At 39.5% G+C, this 23,460-nt stretch overlaps 1 protein-coding gene across 6 annotated transcripts in view; it reads left to right on the top strand.

The window, feature by feature from the left end:
* NT5DC1 (5'-nucleotidase domain containing 1) overlaps positions 1-23,460 on the top strand; it is an 86,971-nt gene that overhangs the window by 44,041 nt on the left and 19,470 nt on the right. For all 6 annotated transcript variants that reach the window (XR_005558166.1, XR_005558165.1, XM_039355518.1 and 3 more), the window contains exons 7-8: positions 11,004-11,178; positions 14,709-14,806. Coding sequence is in view for 4 of the 6 variants with exons in the window: in XM_039355518.1 (XP_039211452.1) it covers positions 11,004-11,178; positions 14,709-14,806 (273 nt within the window). In the remaining 2 variants the exon portion in view is untranslated. The remainder of the gene's footprint in view (positions 1-11,003; positions 11,179-14,708; positions 14,807-23,460) is intronic.

Genomic DNA, 23,460 nt, shown 5'->3' with positions numbered 1-23,460 from the left:
TAATTACTGGTAGTTCCCAGTTTACATCCATTTATTCAGCAACCTTTCGAAATTACAAGGGTGTTGAAAAAAATGGACTGCCCCCCCACTGGTTGCTGGAAACCAGGAAGTATAGTCCCATTGTAGTCCTCTAGAGATTAGGTTGCTGGTCATACTAATGGCTACCAGATGGCAGTCAGCTATGGTCAAGCCATCAAGAAGTCAGAAGGCACTCCTACTTCTGTTTATTTCTTGCCCTTGATCATTCTGTTTCTCTCTTTCAGTAAGGAAATATTTCTGAAACAATGACCCAGTGGGTCAATCAATCAATAAATCAGAATAGAACTGGAAGGGACCTTGGAGATCTTCTAGTCCAACCCCCTGCTCAAGTAGGAGACCCTATACAATTTGAGACAAGTGGCTATCCAGTCATTTCTTAAAAACCTCCAGTGATGAAGCACCCACAGCTTCTGAAGGCAAGCTGTTCCACTGGTTAATTGTCCTCACTGTTAAGAAATTTCTCCTTAATTCCAGGTTGCTTCTCACCATGATTAGTTTCCATCCATTATTTCTTATCTTGCCTTCAGGGGCTTTGGGAAATAAGTTGACCCCTCCTCTTCTTCATGGCAGCCCCTCAGATACTGGAATACTTCTATCATGTCAGGTTGTTTAAATTTACAAATACTTGCTCTGTTGTTGTTACAGAAAGACGAAATATTGTTTTACACCAGTGGTTCTCAACCTGTGGGTCGGGACCCCATTTGGGGTCGAACGACCATTTCACGGGGGTCGCCAAACAAGGCTGTCTGCCATTTTTTCCCCTTTTCTTTGGCCACGCCCCTGGCACCCGGTGATGTATAAGTGGTTGGGGGTCACCACAACATGGGGAACTGTATTATGGGGTCGCGGCATTAGAAAGGTTGAGAACCACTGTTTTACACTATTTTTCCTGTTGATTAAGCAGGGCTAAAATGTCTTGTATCAGGTTCATTATCCTATTAATGCAAAATTGAGAAGGAAGCTTTATTTGCAGTAGACATCTGGATTTTAATGAAAGCTGGCTTGAAATTTGCAGCAGGAGCTGTCACTCACCTGATTGTTGGTAGATCAGTCTTTCCACCTTCTATAAAATTCTAAATTAAAACTTAAGTGTTTCTTTCATTCTAGTTGCTTCAAAATAAAGATTAGGTCATCCTGGAGCCAAATTAGAGAGAGGGTAATTCTCTCTTTGGGGGAATGAGTGGAAGGCTGTACATAATGGCTATTGGTATGATAATTGTTTTTTCCACAAAACAGGTGGAGACATCAGAAGGAGAAATTATAATGGTTTTATGAAGCATTGCTTCCCCTCCCAAACATCTACTAAAAGAAAATATTTTAGCCAACTAAATCCAGAATATGTAACTTGTCTTATCCTCTTTTTATCTTCCTTCTTCTTTTCTAAATTCTTCCTATGTCAAATATTTACTTTTATGCTTCAGATACTGTTTGTATGAAAAAAATATTTTATGCTTCAGATATGTATGAAAAATGAATACATTTTAGGCTTCTCAGGCAGAGATTTATCACCTTGGGGATTTTTAAGTAGCATTCCCACTAAGAATTCTCTTTATTTCTATTGAGTTTACCATATCTTTTGGGCATGCAGTTATATTTTTGATCCTGTGTTTATTGATGAGCAGCCCTGTTTGAGATTATATAAATATACCTACTGCAAAAAATCCATCAAAATTGAGTGGTGTATGTCCCCTGCCGTTGGTTTACAACAACTACTCAAGTCATAGTGCACAGCTTATTTTATAACATTTACAGAATGTTTCTGCCCCCCCAACTTTCTGTGTCATTTCTGCCTATTGTAGCCAATCAACACACCTCATCTCACTTGTTGCATTGTCCAGAAAAGCTAAGGTAACATTAGTATTCAAATGGCTGTACCTTGTCTATTGAGATCACTTATTTTAAAATCCTGATTGATTTTTATTTACAGCATGTACCTCTTTACTGATTATAGTACACATACACAAGCTTATTTTGAGTTCTCAAGTTAAATCGTTAAGACTCAGAGATGATGATGTGTCAGACACTTTAAACAATTAGAAAAAGTTCTGTGCATATAGGTCCCTTCGGTTATTAAGAGCTCAGTTACTCTCAGTTCAACTTGGTGAATATTCAGAAATGATAAGTGTTACAGTGCAATGTCTGAAAAGTTCTAATTTCTCCATTGTTGATATACCATTTTTAAAACCAACATATTGCATGTAAAATGCTATTTTAATTCAATATGTTGCTGTGTTGAGTTAGAAAGAATGTCCAGAAATTGTGTGTTTATCTGGGGGGGGGGGAGAGAGATAATAGACTTACATTCTTAATTGCAAGTCTTCAGCAAGTGTTAAGATGTTCAGTACACCATAGAAGTGTATTTGATTGATGCATACATATTTTCTTATATGTGGCTTGCTCCCTCTGGTGGTATACAAAAAAAGTGGTGGTAACTGAAAAAAGTTGGGTTGATTTGCAAGTAACTTAGAAGGGACACAAATCTGAGTGCTATTTATTCAATGTAAAAATGAAGTCTGACGCATAATAAACAGTGCTTTTATTTCTTAAAATGGTAAGATTATATAGATTCTGAGACAAATAGCTTCAGAAGCCTTTCTTAAAAGTTCAACAGTTATCGTATATTTTGTATATTCCCAATACATATTGCAATAAAGTCTGCTGCCTTGAGTAGGGGGTTGGACTAGAAGACCTCCAAGGTCCCATCCAGTTTTGTATATTTCTATGATTCTATACAAACCTTTTTTAAAATATATAAAAGTTACCAAAGGCTTCCATCATTTGTCTACAACTTCAGATTGCCCTTTTTTGATATTCTACAAGGTTCATAAATAAACTCCAATTTAGAGCATGCAATAACAGCATCTCTAAACAGAGTCAATGGAATATTTTACTTAAATAGTATATAGTCATTATTATCACTAACATAATCAGCAGTTTATAGCTATATCAAATGTATGTTTATGTAGTCCTCAAAATGTTTAGTAATTTCAGAACACTGTCACAAGATGGCAGCAAAATACATATTTTAGTGAAAGAATAAATTTGTAAAGGAATGCATTTATTTTTCTCAATGATTTTCAAGTGTCCTTTTCTCATTTAATGCAGAAAGCCTTCTGTCATAAACAGGCTCAACAGCCTGAGAGATTTAGCTCCCTTATCCATCTGCGCTATTGCTATTAAAAGGCAAACCTTCAAACAGAAATGGGGGGGGGGATTCCACTTGAAAACGGGACCAAATGGATTGTGCAGGAAGTACAGTGAACAGCAACAGTTTGAAATGCAGATGAGTGTTGCAAAAAAGCAACCTTTTTGTTCCGCTTTTGATAATAAGTATTTCATCTTGTTTTCATTTGAAACAGTTTCTCATTTACAGTATCTTAAGCTTGCAGTATTTTGCAACACCCTGGGAACTCACTGAGTTGCAGTTTTTGAGTATTTTATATCCATTTGCTATCTTTACATTTAACCAAGGCAACTATTGCTCAACTTCTTATGTGGTTTACCAGGTTGCATAAGGCAAAGACTATGTTGCCATAAATCCTTTCCTGAAAGAAGAGGGAAAAAATAAATCTCAATCTCTGTTTTCCTTGTGTTTTTATGAGATGTGCATAATCAGTAGCGATTTGTAAGCTTCTTCAGCACTTAAAATCCTGTTTTTCCGTAGAGCCATACAGTATACAGGTAATCCTCAATTTACAGTGGTAATTGGGATATGAATTTTCATCACTAAGCAATCCCAGTTGCCTTTGTTAACTGAATCCCATGATAGTTAAGCGAGTGTCATGTTCCCGATAGATGAAACCATTTAAAAGAACTTCAAGGCAAGGATTTCTTCTTTAAAGAACATTTTATTTAGGAAACAAGATATCAGCAGATACAAAGGTGAACCCAAGACTAAAAACTCCCCTCCCCCTGGTTACAAAGTTGCAATTACATTTCCCACCACAATATGCTGTCATTAATCACATTCACTAATTGTTACAAAAAGCATGCTCTCCTCCCAGCTCTCCAGCTCACCAAAAACAGGTTATCAGTACTGACCTTGGTTCCACACAGATGAATTGTTTTGGCTAACTGAGAACATCCCCCCTCCCCCTCCTTCATCTAAAATCTCTAAACCAAAATGTGGCCACAAAGACCAAATGAAAATGGCTTCATTCGGTTTGTCACAGCGTTGACAGCAAGGCAACTTCCTGCTGGCTTCCCACAGTGGGGAAGCGGCTGGGAAGTTGCAAGTACAAGGCGAGTCACAAGCAGGCCAGCAGATAGATCAGCAGCTGCTGCCGAATGTGCGGGGTGCTCAAGGATGTGAATGAGGTGTGGCAATGCTTGGGGAGGGGGGGTTACACAAAGGTGCAAGGGAGGTACAGCAAGCCTTGGGGAGGGTGTGAGAGGGAGGCACAGCAAGGTTTAGGCAGGCTGTGGTAAGGCTTGTGGAGGGTGCATATGGGACAGATTTATCCCACTGATTTGTGACCTTTTCTGCCAGCTTCTCTGTTGACTTCCTGGGGAAGCCAGCAGGGAAAATGGTGACTATGTGATTATGGGCACTGCCACCAGTCATAACTGCTCCCAGACTGCAATCACATGACTGCAGGGCTGCTGGGATAGCAGTTGTAACCACCATTCATTCAGTATCATCGTATCTTCAAACAATGACTGACCAAATGATCATAAATCGAGGACTACCTGTACAGATTTTAATGCTCCCTTAATGGTTGTTAAGAAACTATTGCAAACGGGTTTTACTGGCATTGAATTGATCTTGGAGGCACAAGGATGTTTCTGATGCTATTAGAAAATAATTAATCCTTTACAGAACTGCATTTTAACTCCAACCTTAGGATTCAGTAGCATTACCAGAGTCATTCCATAGCAGCATGACATGTTCCCAAAAGAGGACAGCCCATAAATGCACTACCAGTTTGACAGATGCAACTGGTTGGCATAGGCATCTATAGTAAGCTACAACAGTGTTAAAACACTTGACATATGCATCCCGATACCATTGTGCAAATGATGTGCTCATATAATTTTAGACATTAACTTCTATTCTAACATCTAATCCAACTATTTAAGCTAACTGTCAGCTGTCCTCTGCCAGCTGCCAACAAACTCCAGACACAGAAGGAACAGGTGACCAGCAAACTTTAATGCAAAGAAAAAGTCAGCACTGGGAGTGAATTGCTCCCAGCGCTTTACATAGACATGCCCTGCCCACCAACCCCACCCCAATCAGCAAGCCAGCATCCGGTCCATATGGATAAAAAGCATAGTTCAATGTCCGTTCCCCCCCTCCAGACGCACCCATGTAGCCTCTGCTGTTCCAGCTGTTCTCTCAGGCAACCAGGCAGCACTCTGCCACCTCCCCCCTGCGCCCGGCATAATCCCCCCCTCCGGCTGGCTTAGTTCAAATGCCCAGTCGGCGGTGGGGACGTCTCCGGCGTCCGTTTCCTCAGAGGGAGGCACCCACGGCTTCCGGTGGCCATGCCGACTCCCAGCTGCTGGCCGGGAGCCGGGCCGACTCCCAGCTGATTCCCAGGAGCCGGGCCGACACACAGAGGCTGGGCCGACTCCCAGCTGATCTTCAGGAGTCGGGCTGCGCATGGTGTTTCCACCGACCCCCAACTGACGTGTGCACATCAGGCCGACTCTCAGCTGACCGTCGGGAGCTGGGCGATGCGTAGCGGCCCCGCCGGCTCCCCACTGGTATCTGGACGCCGACCCGACTCCCAGCTGACTGTCGGGAGTCGGGCGGTGCTCATGGCCCTCATGCAGCCGTCGGCCAGCTGTTGGCTGCGTCCTCCCCGTCTCCCAGCTCATGGCAAGCCCAGGGGCTTGACACTAACATTATTTGTATTATGATCCATACATGTTAACATTTGCCCTGCATTAGCAGCACCACCACACTCAATGGTCACACATGCTGGCTAGGAGTTTACATTGCTGTGCATCACATGTGTCCAGGAATCACCCAAATAATTATTTTTGGAGTCTACAGGGAAGTGGTTAAAAACACGGAGGAAGAAAAGTAAATTTGTCAAGGATAGTTGGACAGCCAGAATTCAGGATAAAGTGGGACAGCCTGCCACTTGAGATTGAAGAGATCCCTATTTTTTTATTCTTCCTGAAGTCTACAAAGATTTGACTCTTACCCCATGCATTGTCTAGGATGGGGGCTGAACTGGGAGTGTTTAGTCGGGCATCTTTGGTGGTGTAGTTCTTAAGTTTTATCAACTGTGAGCTGCCTAGGCTCATTATATGAGATAGGCAGCCATATACTGTTAAGATTGGGCATGTTGCAGATCCCATCAGGGAAAGATATCGACTGACAAAATTGGAATATGGGTCTTCTCTGCTGTAGCCCCTGCTTTGTGGAATGTTCCCTTTTATATAAATACCAACTTTTTGTTGCTGCTCCTTGTTTTGTTGCGTCTCCTAGAAGTTATAAATAGTAGAGATAGAATGAAAAAGTGAAGTAGAGGGATGCATTCATTGGCCTTTGGTTTGTAGGCCTAGAATGAAAATGGTATAAACGTCCACCCACTAGACAAATATCTGAGCAGAGGAAAGTTTGCAACATCTCGGAGGTGGTCAGCCTTTAGTGCTTACTCATTATTGTGCGAGTGCTCAATTTGAAGCTTCTGCCAGATGGTCCCTATTTCCTATGGCAGAGCTATTGGCAGCTACCCTGGCTCTTGCAGCCAGCGCTGCTGAGAACTCTGGCTTTGCCTTTTGCATTTGCGCTTCTTCTTCCTCCTGTTGTGACAGTCAGACTCTTGGCCTGGCTGGTGCCTTCAGACATGAGGTAACTTTTTCCAAAGGGAACTGAATGATATGGAAAAGTCGTGCTGAATGGTAAATAGGAATCATCTGTGGGCTTCATTGGAATCAGATTTATAAGGTTTCTTTCCAAGGCACTTAAACTATTTTATAAATAGATAGCTTTCTCTAAACAGAATGTGATGTGCACATTCCTTTGCACACAAATCTTTTCTACACAAAATAATTTTTTCTATCAAAATTTATGTGCAAGATGGCTGAGGAATTCTAGGACTTAAGTCCACACATCTTAAAGTTGCCAAGTTTGAGAATAAATAAATAACTATTGCCTTTGAGTTTGTTTTTTGGCTCCTGGCAACTGTCTAGATAAAGTCCCTAATCTTTTCTTATCAAGATTTCAGGAGTTGTTTGCCATCGCTTTCTTCTTAGGGCTAAGAGAGAATGACTAGCCCAAGGTTTTCAAATAGAATAGAGCTGGCAGGGACCTTGGAGGTCTTCTACTCCAATTGCCTACTCAAGCAGGAGGCCTCATACCATTTCAGACAAGTGGCTGTCCAGTCTCTTCTTAAAAGCCTCCATTGATGAAGTACCCACAACTTCTGAAGGCAAGCTATTCCTCTGGTTAATTGTTCTCACTGTTAGAAAATTTCTTCTTAATTCCAGGTTGCTTCTCACCTTGATTAGTTTCCATCCATTGTTTCTTGTCTTGCCTTCTGGTGCATGGGAAAATAAGTTGACCCCCTCTTCTTTGTGGCAGCCCTTCAGATACTGGAATACTATAGGTCACCCAGCTGGCTTTGTACCTAAGTCAGGACTAGAACTTACAGTCTCCCAATTTGTAGTCTGGTGCCTTAACCATTAGACCAAACTGACTATCAAGTTTGAAAAACATTGAGCTAATGGATCAATCTGACAAAAAAAAAATGTTATAAAAATGCAGGGAGTAGTCGAAGATTGAGACAGTTAATCGGGAATAATGCTGTTCACAGTACAGATAGTTTTATTTACTTATTTAAAAAAGAAGGTCATATGGACAGTTGCAGTTCAGGGGAAGAACTTCCCAGTTTTATGACTCAGACAGATTTATGTGGAATAAAGTGATTCCAAGTTCTTAGGAATGTAAAGGCTAACCAGTGCTGTGATTTCCACCCAAAAGCAAATTGACTAACAACTGATGCAAGAACAGTGTCATATGCTCTATTTTCTTTCAGAGTTAGTCAAAATATTAGCATAATTTGGGCTAGTTGCAATTCCTAAAAAAAAAACCCTATGTAGAGTATATGATTATAAACTAAAGCAGAAGTTGGCATGTCTCTTATTTGTTTGTTTATAGCGATGTTTAGCTTTTCATTAAATGTCACGTTTTATGTCCGTCTTTTTTTACAATGTAAAGAACTTCTAATAGGGCCTCCCAATATTTAATTCATTCAAGCGTTTTTCTGGGCCAGGCTAACCAGGTTTTCGAAGTAGTTCTTAGTAGTATTACGCCCCTTATCTTAGGCTTCAATCTATACCTTTGATTATTTTCACCAAGTTTTAGGCTTCCAAAGTAAATAGTAGGCAGATTATACTGGACAGTAATTTCATTTCCAGATAAAACTATAATATCCTTTCTGGGGGAGAAACGGTGGGGTTTCATTGTTATTAGAACTCATAGGACTGTATTTGGGTTCTACCATTTTGCACTGTATTTGGATTAGAATTTACTCGGTTAAAAAGATTTCATAATAAAGGAAACTGGCAGATTAACAAGAAAAGAGGGAGGGGAGTAGCGTGCATAGTCATAAACATTTCATTGTGAAGCCTAGCTTGCAATTTTAAGGTTGCCAGCCTACCACCAATCTATCATTTCATCTATGAGTTATGAACAAGACAGAACAATCTTAAATTTCATAAAGTAAAACAACCGGCCTAATTTGCCACTTCTGCCAAATCTTTCCCACTTGTGAAGTAATGACTCCTTTCTGGATTTTTTTGACTTGAGGATTTTCCCATGGTGACCAATTCTTTATATGTAGGAATGCTGAACTTTTACTAGGGAGAGGACTGGATTTAGAGTTTGAATAGTGTTGCAAATTCTATTCCCCAACTAATAGCTGGGGCTAATACAAGCATTTCAACATGTCATTTAAATGTAACTCAGTGTAAACAAAATCAAGTATAACTAATAGGAAAATTCTTGAATTTTCCTCTTTTATCACTTGGGAAAAAAATCAGTTTCTCCACAATTTGGGTAAAGGAGCCAAGGGCTTAAGGACAAAATGCAACCTACTGTGTTAGATTATGCTCCTTTTCTACAGCTGATATGGCTGATAGTTTAGTTCATTTTAGGAACTAAACTTCTTTACATCTGGAGAATCAAACTTAATTCTCCTCACCTCTGTTCTGCTTACAGAATATCCCTTTGATCTGCCTCAGCAAAGAGGGAGTTAATACTTCAGTGTTGGTATCCCAAGAATCTGTGATTCCTTCTTTGCCAGATTAAATTTAACAGACTGGGTTTTATTATGAGTTCCTTACCAAAATTAAGTAATTTTTTAATGAACTAGTATCCAAATCCAAGGGAAGGGACTAGTCAAGGAAATTCTGGGTCTATTAAAGTTCACAACTTATCAATACTTTTCGATGCAAGCAGTTTTGTCCTGTTGAAGTTAGTGATTTAAATCCAGGTGCTGTTTTGAAACATCTTCCAAGACCATATTGTTCCTGAAAAATATTACAGTTTCAAGATCCTTTGATCCTTTTTATATAATAATTGAAGATTACAAAGCTTAAATCTTTATTTTGCTTTTGATCAGAAAAGAATTGGGCACATTCCACATGGAAAAGTAATGTCTAAGGTTTCTTAATTGGTTCAGGGAAGCTGACCACAGATATTTAGTGGGAAAGATGAATATGTGTAGAAATATTAACTGATTTGGTTTGCAAGTTGCAGTCAAAAGTGTAGCCGTTGGAAATTCTGCCCAAGTTTAATTCAAGTACCTATCAGTCAGTAGGAATTGCTGTATTTATCATTCCATTTCATGCGAACTTTTACTTGCTGGATACTGAAACTTTGCATGAAATGTTGCCTTCTTTTATGATGTTGTTTAATAAGTTTGTTTATTAAATTTCAGTCAATACATTCATTTTTAGTACTCAGTTTTGAGGAAGAGTTGTAAAATTATCTCATGTTCATACTTTCTGTTCTGTACTGGGCAGAGCCTGCCTTATGGAGTACTTAGATATGATGAAGGATGTGAATCACTCTGCGAGAGTCAGAGTAAAAGAACTTGGAAAGATGGAAGTAACACCTCCATTTCAATTAAGAGATTCCTAGAACCTAAATTCCAAGGTCAACTCACATGGATTTCCACACAGAAACAGGAAGCAATATATCCTAGGAGACAGGCAAGAGGCCAGTGAATAGACATTGTTCTAGCAATTAATTTTCTGAAATGTAGGGGTTTATGTCTCAATCTCCTGTGTCTGTCTTAAAGCGTGTAAAATTCTGCCAATGATCTGTTGACTTCCACTTATAAGACATATAAACATTCCATTACCTAGCCAGCAATGGAACTGGTAGAACCTACTGTTTATACTCCTCTGAGGTGCACATTTCTTTTAGAATTAAAAATTAAGAATCTGCAGGCACAAGAACATACTTCTGACAGATTAGATGTCCACTGCTCACCGCAGAGCTTCCAGAGTACAGTAGCTGGTTTTTCTTAGTTAAGAAATAGCTAAGGAAATGCCAGTTCTTGTTCTAATTAGAAGGTTTCTGGAGGAACAGAACAATATCCAGGTAATGTTGAGATTGTGTCTTATTAAATTCAGTTGGTTAAGGAAAATATATTAATAATTTTATACTTGTGACCAGCAATGTATTTTTCCTAGTATAAACTGAAATTCCATTCCCTTGCTTTTTTTTTTTTTAGGATTCTTTAATAGGTCTACAAACCAGGAATGCTCAGTTATGCAAATTCCATCTGCCCACCAGAATATTTATGGCAGCTCCCTTTCAATACCTTTCCCAAAGGAATTCTCTCAGCTGCTTTTTAAAAACTTAAAACATTTTTTTTTTTAATTGAGTGGTGTTCGAATGCAGTGAATGCTGAAACAAATGCTAAAAACAGATTCTTGGACATTGATAGGTCATACATGTGGCATATTCAATATAACCTTATTTTTCTACCTTTCAGAAAACTGTGGAATGTACTTTCCTGAAGTGAAAAGCAACCCAGGAAAATATATACAGTCTTGTCCTGATTCTGTCAAAAAATGGTTAAGAAAATTGAAGGAGAGTGGAAAGATTCTGCTATTAATTACCAGCTCTCATTCTGACTATTGCAGACTATTATGCGAGTACACTTTGGGGTAAGTGAATGCTGTGTTACTTCAGACTTCTTTTGCCTGCTAGTAGTATAGCAGTTAAAAACAGTTCATGATAGTGAAATCTTTCTTCTTGCATGATCTGTTAGCTATTTGGAGCATTCCTCCAAATCTCTCAACCCGGGTAAGGATGGCTGGAAGCCACAAACAATATTACTGCTTGAGGTTGCTACTTTTCTCCTTCCTGAGGGAGAGGTTTAGAAACCTATCCAATGTCCTTTTATTCTACATGTATGAAAGAGTTTTAGAATGAGATAATTATTATAAGTAGGCATCAAGTTCTATTACACCTGAATACTAAATATGAAGTTTGAAACCAAACTGTTTGTTTCTTTCTGTGTAAGTAGAACAAACTCCTCAGAAGGCAGCACAGGTCACTAGTTTGACTCCTGTCATATTAGTAATCTAAGTCAGAGCTTTTCAACTTTTTCACCCATTGTACCACTTTTAGGATATAGCAACATCCAAGTACCACCAGTCGCCTAGCAATGATGACTCCCCCCCAAAAAGGAAAAAAGTGATAAAGTATAGGTAGTCCTCGATTTACAACAGTTCTTTTAGTGACTGTTCGAAGTTACAATGGCACTGAAAAAAGTGCCCCCCAAGCCACAGCCCAGCAAGACACCTGCCTGCCTGCCTGGCCGCGCTCTTCCTCCTGTCTGAGGTTTTCATTGTTGTGAGCATTTCTGTTGAGGATTGGCAGCAGGGCTGGGGTGGGGGGGGTGTTTGGTTTTTATTCTCCCGTCCACTGGGTGGTTGCAGCAGGTTTTGGTCACTTCATATGACCCTGGGACACTGACCGTCATAAATATGAATCAGTTGCCAAGCATCTGAATGTAAATCACAAGACCTTGGAGATGCTGCAACATTCCAGCTGATCGGTGCTTCTTCTGGACTCAGCAGAAGCACCAGGATCAGTGCTGCTTTCCAGCTGATTGGTGCTTCTTCAGGGCTCAGCAGAAGCACCAGGATCAGCGCCGAGCTCCAGCTGGAGCCTGGCACTTATCCTGGTGCTTCCACTGAGCCCTGACAGCCCTGCAGCTCCAGCCGTCTCTCGCTCAGGCTTGTGCGGTGCTGCCACCGGTTTAGCTCATTCCCCTCCCCTGCTACCACTTTTCTAGGATGGTCATGTACCACCTGCCAGGTGCCAATGCACCACAAGTGGTACTTGTACCACTGGTTGAAAAGCCCTGATCTAAGTAATATTCAATACTAGGGCCTATTTTGGTTGCTTTCATTGAAATTCATGAGCAGATTCAGCAGAAATATATCAGAATAGAAAGGCCTCATAGAAGTCATTTTGCTTCCTTTTTCCGCACAAAGAATTCTGGAAATCCCCAAAATCTTTTCCAGATGTTTTCTTCTTCTTTTTTTTCCTTTCTTTTTTTTTTTTGTAATCATTCTGCAAACACCATATTCTGCATATTATACAACATTGTCAGCCATACTCAGGACCAATCTAGAAAGTATATAGGGGCTCAGATCCTATATGCAATTATTTGGCTGGAATACCTATTGGCTTACTTCAGTGGGATTTGTATCTGTTTTGGCAGTTTCTGTGGCACCTTGATGGATGCATTAAGGCAGGGGTCTGCAACCACCAGGCCATATCAGTCCCTGGCCTGTTAGGAACCAGACCACACAGCTGAAGTTGACAGCAGGCGAGTGAACAAAACTGAAACCATCCCCCCCCCCCAATCTGTGGAAAAATTGTCTTCCACAAAACCGGTCCCTGCTGCCCAAAAGCTTGGGGACCGCTACATTAAGGTTGTTCTTAATTGTACTTTTGTTTTTGTACTTATGTTTTATTTATTAAATTATTTATTCATTCATTCATTCAATTTGTATGGCTGGCCATCTCACCTAAGTCACTCTTTTAAGATTCTTTATAATGTATTTTTTGTGGCTTGTCATTAGCCTCCCAGGATTATGTATTTTAAGATGGGCAACCATGTACAATTTATAAATAAATAAATAAAATGTATAAGATCACATTATGAATTACATCAAAGTAAGAAAATATCTCCACCTTTGGCAAATCTTTTTTCACACATACCAACACATCAATAATAACTACGACGTTTGTTTTAACTTGGGCACTGCTCGTCTCCAATGGAATGTGGGCAGTTCACAACATAATACCATAAAAACCAATACAAAGCAAAAAGAAGGCCAACATAAAGACAGAATGGAAATAATGCATATACCCAACAAGGATCCATTTTAGCCCTAAGCCTGGGAGAAAAAACAATTCTTCAAGCAAGTGGCATAGGTGGGAGCCCATTTCAGGGGATCTCATTCCAAAAATAGGCATCATGACAGAAAAGGCACACTTCCTAGATCCTGGTTGATGATACTCTTTCATCAAGGCGACCTCAAACGCCAACTTTGCCAGCACAAAAAGCTGGACAGAAACCATGGGCATTTAGTCCATCAGTCTGGTCATATGCCCTGTAAAGCTTTATATGTAATAACCAGTATCTTAAAACACACCCAGAAGCAATCTAGTAACCAGTACAGCTCATGGAGCAGAGATGTCATATCGGCAAACCATCATTGCCTACATCATTGCATTATGGACCAGCTGAAGCTTCCAAATGATTTTGAGGGGCAACCCCATGTAGAGTATATTATATTAGTGATGAGTAGCTGTTTGTCCAGTTGTTGAATACATATATATAATTTGTACAATCTTGTACAGCATTCATTTCCAGATATAACAGGCAGATATGTGGCCTTGTTAATTGGTTGCTAGTAGCTAATTAATCTAGATTTCTTAGTATGTCATTAACAGCAATAATTTATTAGAAATGGATATTTATTTCATGTTTTGTTGAATTTTTACTACTTCCCTGAGGTGTTCCTTCAAAAACGAGGTGCAGAGGCTCAGTGGCTTTATATTGCTAGAGATGATCTCTGCTTCAGGGGGATCTCCTGTCACTTGCCTCAGCTTCTGCCCACCTAGAAATTCAAAAGCATGTTCTATGCAAGTAGATCAATAGGTACCACTTTGGTGGAGAGACAAACTAGTGCTTTTGTGTGGCGGTTAGAATCTTGCCAGCACTGAACCTTCCTGGTTGCGACACCCATTTGCGAGGTGGCTTCAGTGGAGGGGAGAAGGGCCTTGGATGATGCTGCAGGAAAAGCCATTCGTCTTTCTTTCTGATGTGAAGCTGGCTCGTCTCTTCTGTGGCACACCATAGGAAGTGCACAAACATGTACCTAACAGAACTGGTAATCAAGCAGCTAAACTACTACTCTGCACTAGCATTGTAATCTCCTGGCTAATATAATAACAACGCCATACGCTAAATTTTAAAAAAAATCCTTCAAAAGACTGGGCTATTTATTAACTGCATGCAGATAACCCATATAAGATATACCTGCATATATCTAGTCCCTAGCTGAATATACTGTTTATATTGTCACAGTTTTCTCCAAGAGAGAACAATAATTGAAATGTTATTTCAGACAGATGAAAATATCACTTTAATGTGTTGTTGTTGTTGTTGTAGGAAAGATTTTGAACACCTTTTTGACATTATCATCACAAATGCCCTGAAACCTGGTTTCTTTTCTCAGACACCAAATCAAAGACCTTTCCGGACTCTGGGTAAGCTAGAATTAAACATATGAGCCATGAAATCAGCTATCAGCAGCTCAGGTTTATAGCCATAGGCATGAACGTAGCTTTCTTGGGTTTTTTAAAATGGTTCTCCATGGTTAAAAAAAAATTCAGAGAGAAAAATGGTGAAGATAATAAATATAAAAAAGCAAGATGTTAAGGCATAAATAATTGGTGTGCAAAATAAAAAGGAAGCAGAAACCATCCTTGAAAAATCCTTACATTTTCATGATGATAGACTATGAAGTTAATTTTTAAAATGCCATAAGATTTGTTTTTCTAATTAACTGCTATTTAAGTAAGCTACATGTCCTTAATTGGAAGACTCTTCCATACTTTAATGCCATAATTATCTCTCTTCATAAGCAGGGCTTTTTTTCTCATAGAACGCCCAGAATGGAGTTCCAGCACCTTTTTTGGATGGAACCTTGTAGGGTAGACAAGGCGGGTTGTATGATGTGTGTGAGTTCCGGCACCTTTATTTTTAGGGGGAAAAAAGCATTGTTCATAAGTATTAAATGAAGTGAAGAGCTCTGTCCATTATCAGGGGAAATGGGTTCAAGTATGCTAGTTCTATCTGTGCATTGCTCACTAGATGTAAGAGCTCTATAATAAAAGTCTATCTGGAGAATTTTCATGGGGATTAGAAGTGCTGATTTTCCAAAATTCTGTAATACATAAAAGGTCTCCATGAGTAGACTTCTGTTTCAGGCAGTAGGCCTATAACACATGGTGACTGGTTCAAGTGCTGGCCCTACTTGAAGAAGACCATGAAAAATACCCCATCTCAGGATAGATTATGCTGGTTCGTTATATGTAATAGAAATGTTACACACACTACAGATTAGGTTCTTCCAGCTGAAAGGCTAATAAACAATGTAAAATTATGTCAACATGGTTCAGACCCGATAAATATTTTTTAAAAAAATGACTGCAGCATAATATTGAGTTAAATGTAACAGCAGAATACATTAATGAGTTGTACATATTATATAGCTTTTCCTAAGATCATGCATGATCAAGCGTACCTTTGATGCCAAAAATTATTGATGTTGTACAATGGTTTGATCGTTTATCACAATATTTTATTAATTAGAATTAGTCCCATAACTTCTGATAAACTAATATTTCTCTGAAAATCAATATAATTGGAGTTTTAATTGGTTTTTCAACCTTACTTAGGCCTCTATAAATATAAATTTTGGGGGGCATAAATAGAAGTTTAAAAATCCCATCCATATTATATGGATGATTTGAATATCTTTTTGTTCTCACCTTGGATCAGATAATTATGGCTAGGAATTTTAGTCAAGTTTTAAATGCTTTATTGAATTGGATAATATCCCACTAAATCTGACTCCTTGTGTATGGAAAGTCTAACAAGTTTATATGTTAATGGTTAACTTTGAGAACATGTGGTAACTTTGAAATCCTCAGGAACAGCAATTCATTTTCTTTTCAGTTGCACATGGAAGTTGCTCCTGATTAGATTATTTTTTTTGATACCTTTAAAATGTTGTTTCTCTTATTTGTATCCAACTTGCCTTAAAATAGGCTCTGAATAGGAGTTTCAATCTCTCCTACTGGAAATTCAAATAAAACATAACATAGAACATGGGTCCCCAGGCCACAGTCCGATAGTGGGCTGTGGCCCATTTGCATCGGGCCATGCAAGCAGCGGGCCCACACGCACGCACAGTTCAACTTGCATGAGCAGTGGGCTGGCACACGTGCATACATGCACACAGCTCAACTTGCGCGAGTCAAGGTGCATGTTCATGCAGGTGTGCACCAGCCCACTGCCTTTGCAAGTTGAACTGTGTGCATGTGTGCCTGCCACCCCACCACTCAGACAGCCTGGTTGCGAATAGGTCATAGCCCAGTAGTTTAAATAGCAACATAGTAGGTTGAAAGCTCTTGTTTTTAAGGAAGTGAAGGACAGGTTTTATATTGACCACAAATAAAGGGAACCTGGGAAGTCCCAAATGTAATACCTCTAGCAGGAATAGAATGCCACTTGTTGACCGAACAATATTGTACATTTTTAAGGCTGAGTAATGTATTTTAAGATCTTTACATTAAGATAGTCAGGTGGAAAACGCTATTTGCTAGGATGTGCTTGATTACACATTAGAACATTATCAAAAATAAATTACTCTTTTTTTCAAGTTTACTTGTTCATATGATAATATAATATGCAGCTGTGGTCTGGCTTCTGGTTTGTGGTCGTGCCTCATCATTGGTGTGGCTTTGGGTTTGCTTTTTGCGTGGATGTGTGGTGGTGACATCCTGTGTGGTTTTTGTGAGTGTGGGTCTGGTATTACCATATATGTATATGGTACAAATAAAATACGAACACCAGGAGAGTATAAATATAAAAATATACTTTACTAAAAGCTGCCAAGCTTTCGTTTGGAAACTCCAAACATCATCAGGGCTAAGGAGCCAGTAAACAATGATGACTTAAATGGGTTTTGCCAGCATCTGCAGCCGGCTCATGGACCGCGTCACCGGTCCCGGCCGGCTAATTAGTGTTCCAGATGTTTCTTTATTACTCTTCTTACGCTTCCTTCTATGGTTCTTCCGGATCGTTCCTTCCACTATCTCATTACTGGCATTCATCTCCTCCACCACCCCTTTATCCTTATTTCCTTCCATAGTACTGACCCTCCTCCCCTTTTTGTTTTCATTTTCCACCCTGGGGGCATCTCTGACGCGGTCCATGAGCCGGCTGCAGATGCCGGCAAAACCCATTTAAGTCATCATTGTTTACTGGCTCCTTAGCCCTGATGATGTTTGGAGTTTCCAAACGAAAGCTTGGCAGCTTTTAGTAAAGTATATTTTTATATTTATACTCTCCTGGTGTTCGTATTTTATTTGTACCATAGACATGCCCAGGAGTCGTATTTTTATGCAAATTTTCCAGCATATATATATATATGTATGTATGTATGTATGTATGTATGTATATGTAGGTCTTTGGTTATTCGGGTTTTCTCCCACGTAAAATTGGAAGTGTCTTGGCGACGTTTCGACGAAGTCCCATTCGTCATCTTCAGGCTGGTGTTTTCAGCTTCGTGCTTGGAGGAGCAATGTGTGGTCTTAGCTGTTTCTTCCTTTTAACTGCCAGTGGGGGTATGAACTGATTGGGTGGGAGCTTGGCTGTGTTCTGATTGGGTGGAGGTGTGTTCTGATTGGTTAGGGGCTTGGCTGTGCTCTGATTGGCTGGGGGGTTGGCTGTGCTCTGATTGGCTGGGGGGTTGGCTGTGCTCTGATTGGCTGGGGGAGTGTTCTGTTTGGTTGTGCTCGGGTTAGTCTGAGTTGCAGGGGGGTTTAAGATTTTGGGCTGCCTTGCTATTTTTTAGCTTCGCGTTCGTGGTTGTGTCTCATCTTCATGGAGGGTGTCAGTTTGTTTCATGTATGGATTGGAGGGGTTTAAAGTGGCTAATGATGCAGCTGTGGTCTGGCTTCTGGTTTGTGGTCGGTGTGGCTTTGGGTTTGCTTTTTGCGTGGATGTGTGGTGGTGACATCTTGTGTGGTTTTTGTGAGTGTGGGTCTGGTATCATTTTTTGTGTTAGGGAATCATTTGTCAATAAGGGGGGTTTCCAAATGGCTGGTAGGCGGGAGGTATCACCTCGCTTGTTCATGCTGTGTGGGCGTTTTTCTATCTTGATGGCTTCTCTGATTATTCTGTTATTAAAATGTTCACTTTTGGCAATGGTTCTGGTATTTTTAAAGTCAATTTCATATCCTGTGCCTTTAAGGTGTTGGACTAGGGAAGATGTTGGTTCCTCTTTTTTGACTGAGTTCTTATGTTCTTCAATGCGTGCACTTATTCTTCTGTTGGTTTGTCCGATGTATGTGGTGGGACAAGTGGTGCATGGGATTTCGTATACTCCTTGATTTTCTAATTCAATTTTATCTTTGGGGTTTCTAAGGATGGTGGATATTTTTCTGTTTGTGCAGAATGCTGTTTTGATGTTGTGTTTATGGAGGATCTTACTGATTCTGTCTGTGGTGCCTTTTATGTATGGGAGGAGGGCTTTGCCGTTTTCTTGTTCTTTGTCTTGGATTTTAGTGGGGGTTTCTTTTTGGATTAGGTTTGTAATCTTATTTCTATGGAATCCATTGGATGTTAGTACATTGGTGAGAGTGTGTAGTTCGGTTTTTAGGTGTTGTTCGTCAGCTAAGCGTTTTGTTCTGGAGATGAGTGTCTTGGCTACGGAGTTGATCTGTGCTGGATGGTGGTGTGGGAGAGCGTGCAGATAGCGGTTTGTGTGTGTTTTCTTCTGGTAGATGGTGTGTCCTAGGGAGCCATTGGATTTCTTGTAGACTAAGACCACACATTGCTCCTCGAAGCACGAAGCTGAAAACACCAGCCTGAAGATGACGAATGGGACTTCGTCGAAACATCGCCAAGACACTTCCAATTTTACGATTATAATATATATACATATATATACACACACATACATACACACACAGATATAGATATAGATATGGATTAGAGAACAAAAGAAAGTATATGTTATATCAAGAGGGTAAAAGATTTGAAATGGAAATAGGCTGGTCACATAGCAAGAAAAACATGGCAGGTGGACCAAGGCAGTCATAGAATGGATCCCAATTGATATTCCCTGAAAGAGACCTAAAACAAGATGGATCATTGACATCAGCAAGTATTGTGGGCCCAACTGGCAAAAGAAAGCTCAGGGCCGTATTGTTTGGAAACATGTGGAAGAGGTCTTCATCCTGCAGTGGGCAGACAATGGCTAAAATGATGATGATGATTACATTTATATTAGCAAATCCCTGAATGAAATGCGCAGCATAAATGGAAATTTAAAAAAGTATATGGAACATATTATCATTTATGGTGGACATGCCCAGTTGCGAAAAAATCCTGGACTACAATAAGAAGATGGATCGAAGAAATAATAAACCAACCCATAGACTGGAAACCAGAGATCTTTTTGCTGGGTATTTTAAACAGAAAATATAGTAAAGAAATATGGTACTTAATTTTACATATAATAACGGCGGCAAGAATAGCATATGCACAGGGCTGGAAAAATGAGGATATACCATCAGAGGAAGAAGTGATAAGAAAAATCCAGGACTGTGCTGAGATGGAAAATTAACAAAAGAGATAAAAGAAAAGGAAGACACAGAGTACTATATAACATGGAACAAGTGGCAAGACTGGTTGGAGACTAGAAATAATAGAGGAGAATAAATATGGAAAGGTCAAAAGTGAAAATATGTGTATAATATATATAATAATAATATGAATTATTTTTAGTAAGAAGTAGAATATGAAGGAAGAAAAATGTAAATAAGAAACAACGGGGCAATAAGGACAAATATTCTAAAGAAGAATAAGGGGGGAAATGTAAATAATAGAAGATTACCGTTACATTATCGCTGTTAAAAAAGGGGTGAGGAGTATATACGTGTGTGTGTGTTATGTTTTGCTTTGTTTTGTTTTGTTTTGTCGATTAAAAATAAAATAAAAAAGAGAAAGCAAAAAAAAAAATATCAACACCTATCATTCTGTGCAAAGCAATGATAATATTTTGTAATTTAGTTTGATTAAAGTGTAATATATTTCAAAAAAAAGAGAAATGCGCAGCATAAAGGAGAGTATTTCATATACATGCACTTATACTGGCAAGCTCAACAGGATAGAAGGAAGTAATTCTAGCTGCATCACTGATCTTTCTAGAACTGAAATTCAAGTAAACAAGGATTAATACATGGTTTTTCTTTTCATTCATAAAAAGCCAGTGTGATATAGTGGTTAAAGTGTTGGGCTAGAACGAGAGAGGTTCAGGTGCAAGTCCCATCCTCAATCATGGGAACTCACTGGATGACTTTGGCCTAGTCACTTTATCTCAACTTGGTATACCCAGTCAGTTGTTAGAGAGAGAAAATTGAAGGAAAGAGTTGCCTTGAGGTCCTGGAAAAACAGCTCCATATAAATAACAAAAAAAATAAGAGCTGCCTCTTATTTGTAAGAAGGACTGAAATCCAACAGAGAATCTCACTGGAGAAAGGGTGAATAAGTAGAAGTTATTCCCTCTGCAGCTTTGCATGCAGTTTACACAGTTGTCAGATGCCTTATTAAGTTTTGGAATAGTTTCTAAGATAGTGTAAGGGCAGGAATCAATAAACACCTCCTCTCTCTCTTAACAGGCCCATCCAAGGACAGTATTCTATTAATTGAGCCATAGATTCCAACATACCATATTTAATACTGTACATTTTTCTATCATATTCTGCCAGTGATTCCTCCATTAAATCTAATTACCAACCCACCCACCCACGCATGCACGCAAGCGCACATGCACACATACGATATAAACAGCTGTGTTTCATATTAAATGTTATATTTGGCATTAGAGCAATAAGAAAGTTATGCAAAATCCATTAAATTGTACTTCTTCCAAAGGCGCAATATTCTTTCTTGAGGACTGAGTACATTTCTAGCTAATTCAACCAAGTGTTCGTAAAATAAATGTTCCATTAAGGACACAAAGATCTCACTTCAAAAAGTTAACAATATCAAAAATTCCTTATAATCAAGTTATAATCCACATTAGTGAAGTTCTTGGTGCTCTCTAAGTTTAGTTGTTTGCTTGTAGATGGTTCATCATCCAACTAGATAGCATCATCAGTGCTAGTGAGTATAGGGTTTGTTTCCTGTTATATACAGTAGCTTATCTTGCCAGAGACAGGACAGTAGCTCAAGAAGAAAAAGTAGGAGTCATGTACAATAGACAGACAGAAGACTGACAGAGGGTATTGATGATCACCAATTAGCAGTGAAAATTCCTTAATCTCGTAACACAGAGACAGACTTGACCATAGTTTCTGCTCAGAAACTGTGAGCATTCTATACCAAACTAAATCCAAAAAAATTGCTAGAGAATCCTGGAAGCTTGGCAATCGAACAAATTAGCCCTCAATAGACACAGAAATAAACATACCATTCAAAAGAGACAATAAAAATACTAAGGGGGAAACAAAAAAACCCATAACAAATCCTCTCTAGCACCCAGATAAGCGGGGATTAACACTAGACAAACAAGCAGAAAACAATAACTAATCCAGAAATTACCAAAGACAAAATCACACAAACATCCCAACATCGACAGGTTTGTATATACAGTAGCAAACCCTGATCCTCATCACTAACACAGATGATATTACCTAGTCAGACAATAAAACATCTGCAATAAAACATCTCAGAAAGCACCAAGAACTTAGTTTAATCCAAAGCCACATATATTGTCTTCTATTAGATTACAACAGTGGTCCCCAACCTTTTCAGCTTGGCGGCCTGGTGGGGGGAGAGAAGGGAACTGGGCCATGCGAGTGGTGGGTCAGGGCACACATGCGCAACTCGCACGAGTGGCAGGTTGACACATGTGCATGCAGCTCAACTTGTGCAAGTTGAGCTACTCACCTGTGCACGTGTGCCGGCCCATGGCTCGTACAAGTTGAGCTGCGCACATGTGCACTGTCCTGCTAACACAGACTGATCCCAAATAGGCCACGAGCCAGTCGTGGGCCGTGGCTCCAAGGTTGTGGACCCGTGAATTATAGGACACTAGTTTTGTGTCTTAGAAGAGAAACATGCATTATTTAGAAGTCAACTATTTATTTCCATTTTCTAGAGTAGCCATGTTTTTTTCAACTATAAATATAGTTTTGTATAATTTTAGAAAGCCAAGTTGACATTGTCCCCTACATTCAAACTTGTACATTACGAGATCATATATAATTTATCTACCGTACTTGATAAAATAATTGTGGGCAAGACGGGAATGCAGATCATAATGATATTATGAGTAGAATATCTGATGTTTTGATTCACAACCTGAGAAAATTAGATTGCCCCACCACCTCTGAAAATTATTTGTCCTGAGAATAAAGTTGCAGTTTGTTCTAACATAATAAATGGTATTGTATTAACAGAAGCAATGCATTCGGGTGAGGTGAAGTAACAGTTCCATGGAACTCTGCACTGATTAAACCACATGTGGAGTCTGGGCATCAGTTCTAGATCCTACTCTTTAAAAAGGATGTGAAGAGCAAAAGTGGGTTCAGAAGACAGATACAAGGAAGATAAGGAGTCTGAATCCAAGCTCTGTGAGTCACAGATATGGTTAGATTGCAATTAAGCAAGGAGAGAACCAACCTAGAACTAAGGAGAAATTTCCTGACAGTTAGAACAATTAATCAGTGGAACAACCTGCCTCCAGAAGCGCTGAATGCTCCAACACTGGAAGTTTTAAAGAAGAGATTGGACAACCATTTGTCTGAAATGATATAGGGTTTCCTCCTTGAGCAGGGGGTTGGACTAGATGACCTTCAAGGTCCCTTTTAACTCTGTTATTCTGCAGAAGAGAAGGCTAAGGGGAGATGCATGTAATAGTCTTAAAACACTTAAAGTTCTATCATGCATTAATGAGGGCAGATGTGATAACTGCTTAAACTGATCAGTGGTTGAGATTAAAGGTTGAAGCAGAATATTAGGAGGCATGTTCTAGTGGTAGGAGCTGTGAAGCAGTGGAAGAATGCCCACCAGAGTGGTTGATTTCCCTTCAGTAGTGGTTATTAAAGGGGACCTAGGCAGC

Source organism: Crotalus tigris, unplaced genomic scaffold (assembly GCF_016545835.1).
Source record: "Crotalus tigris isolate CLP2741 ecotype Arizona unplaced genomic scaffold, ASM1654583v1 scf7180000018691.1937549, whole genome shotgun sequence".
Taxonomy (NCBI): domain Eukaryota; kingdom Metazoa; phylum Chordata; class Lepidosauria; order Squamata; family Viperidae; genus Crotalus; species Crotalus tigris.
Note: the sequence above shows the minus strand (reverse complement) of the source record. Positions and strands in the feature narration are given on the sequence as shown.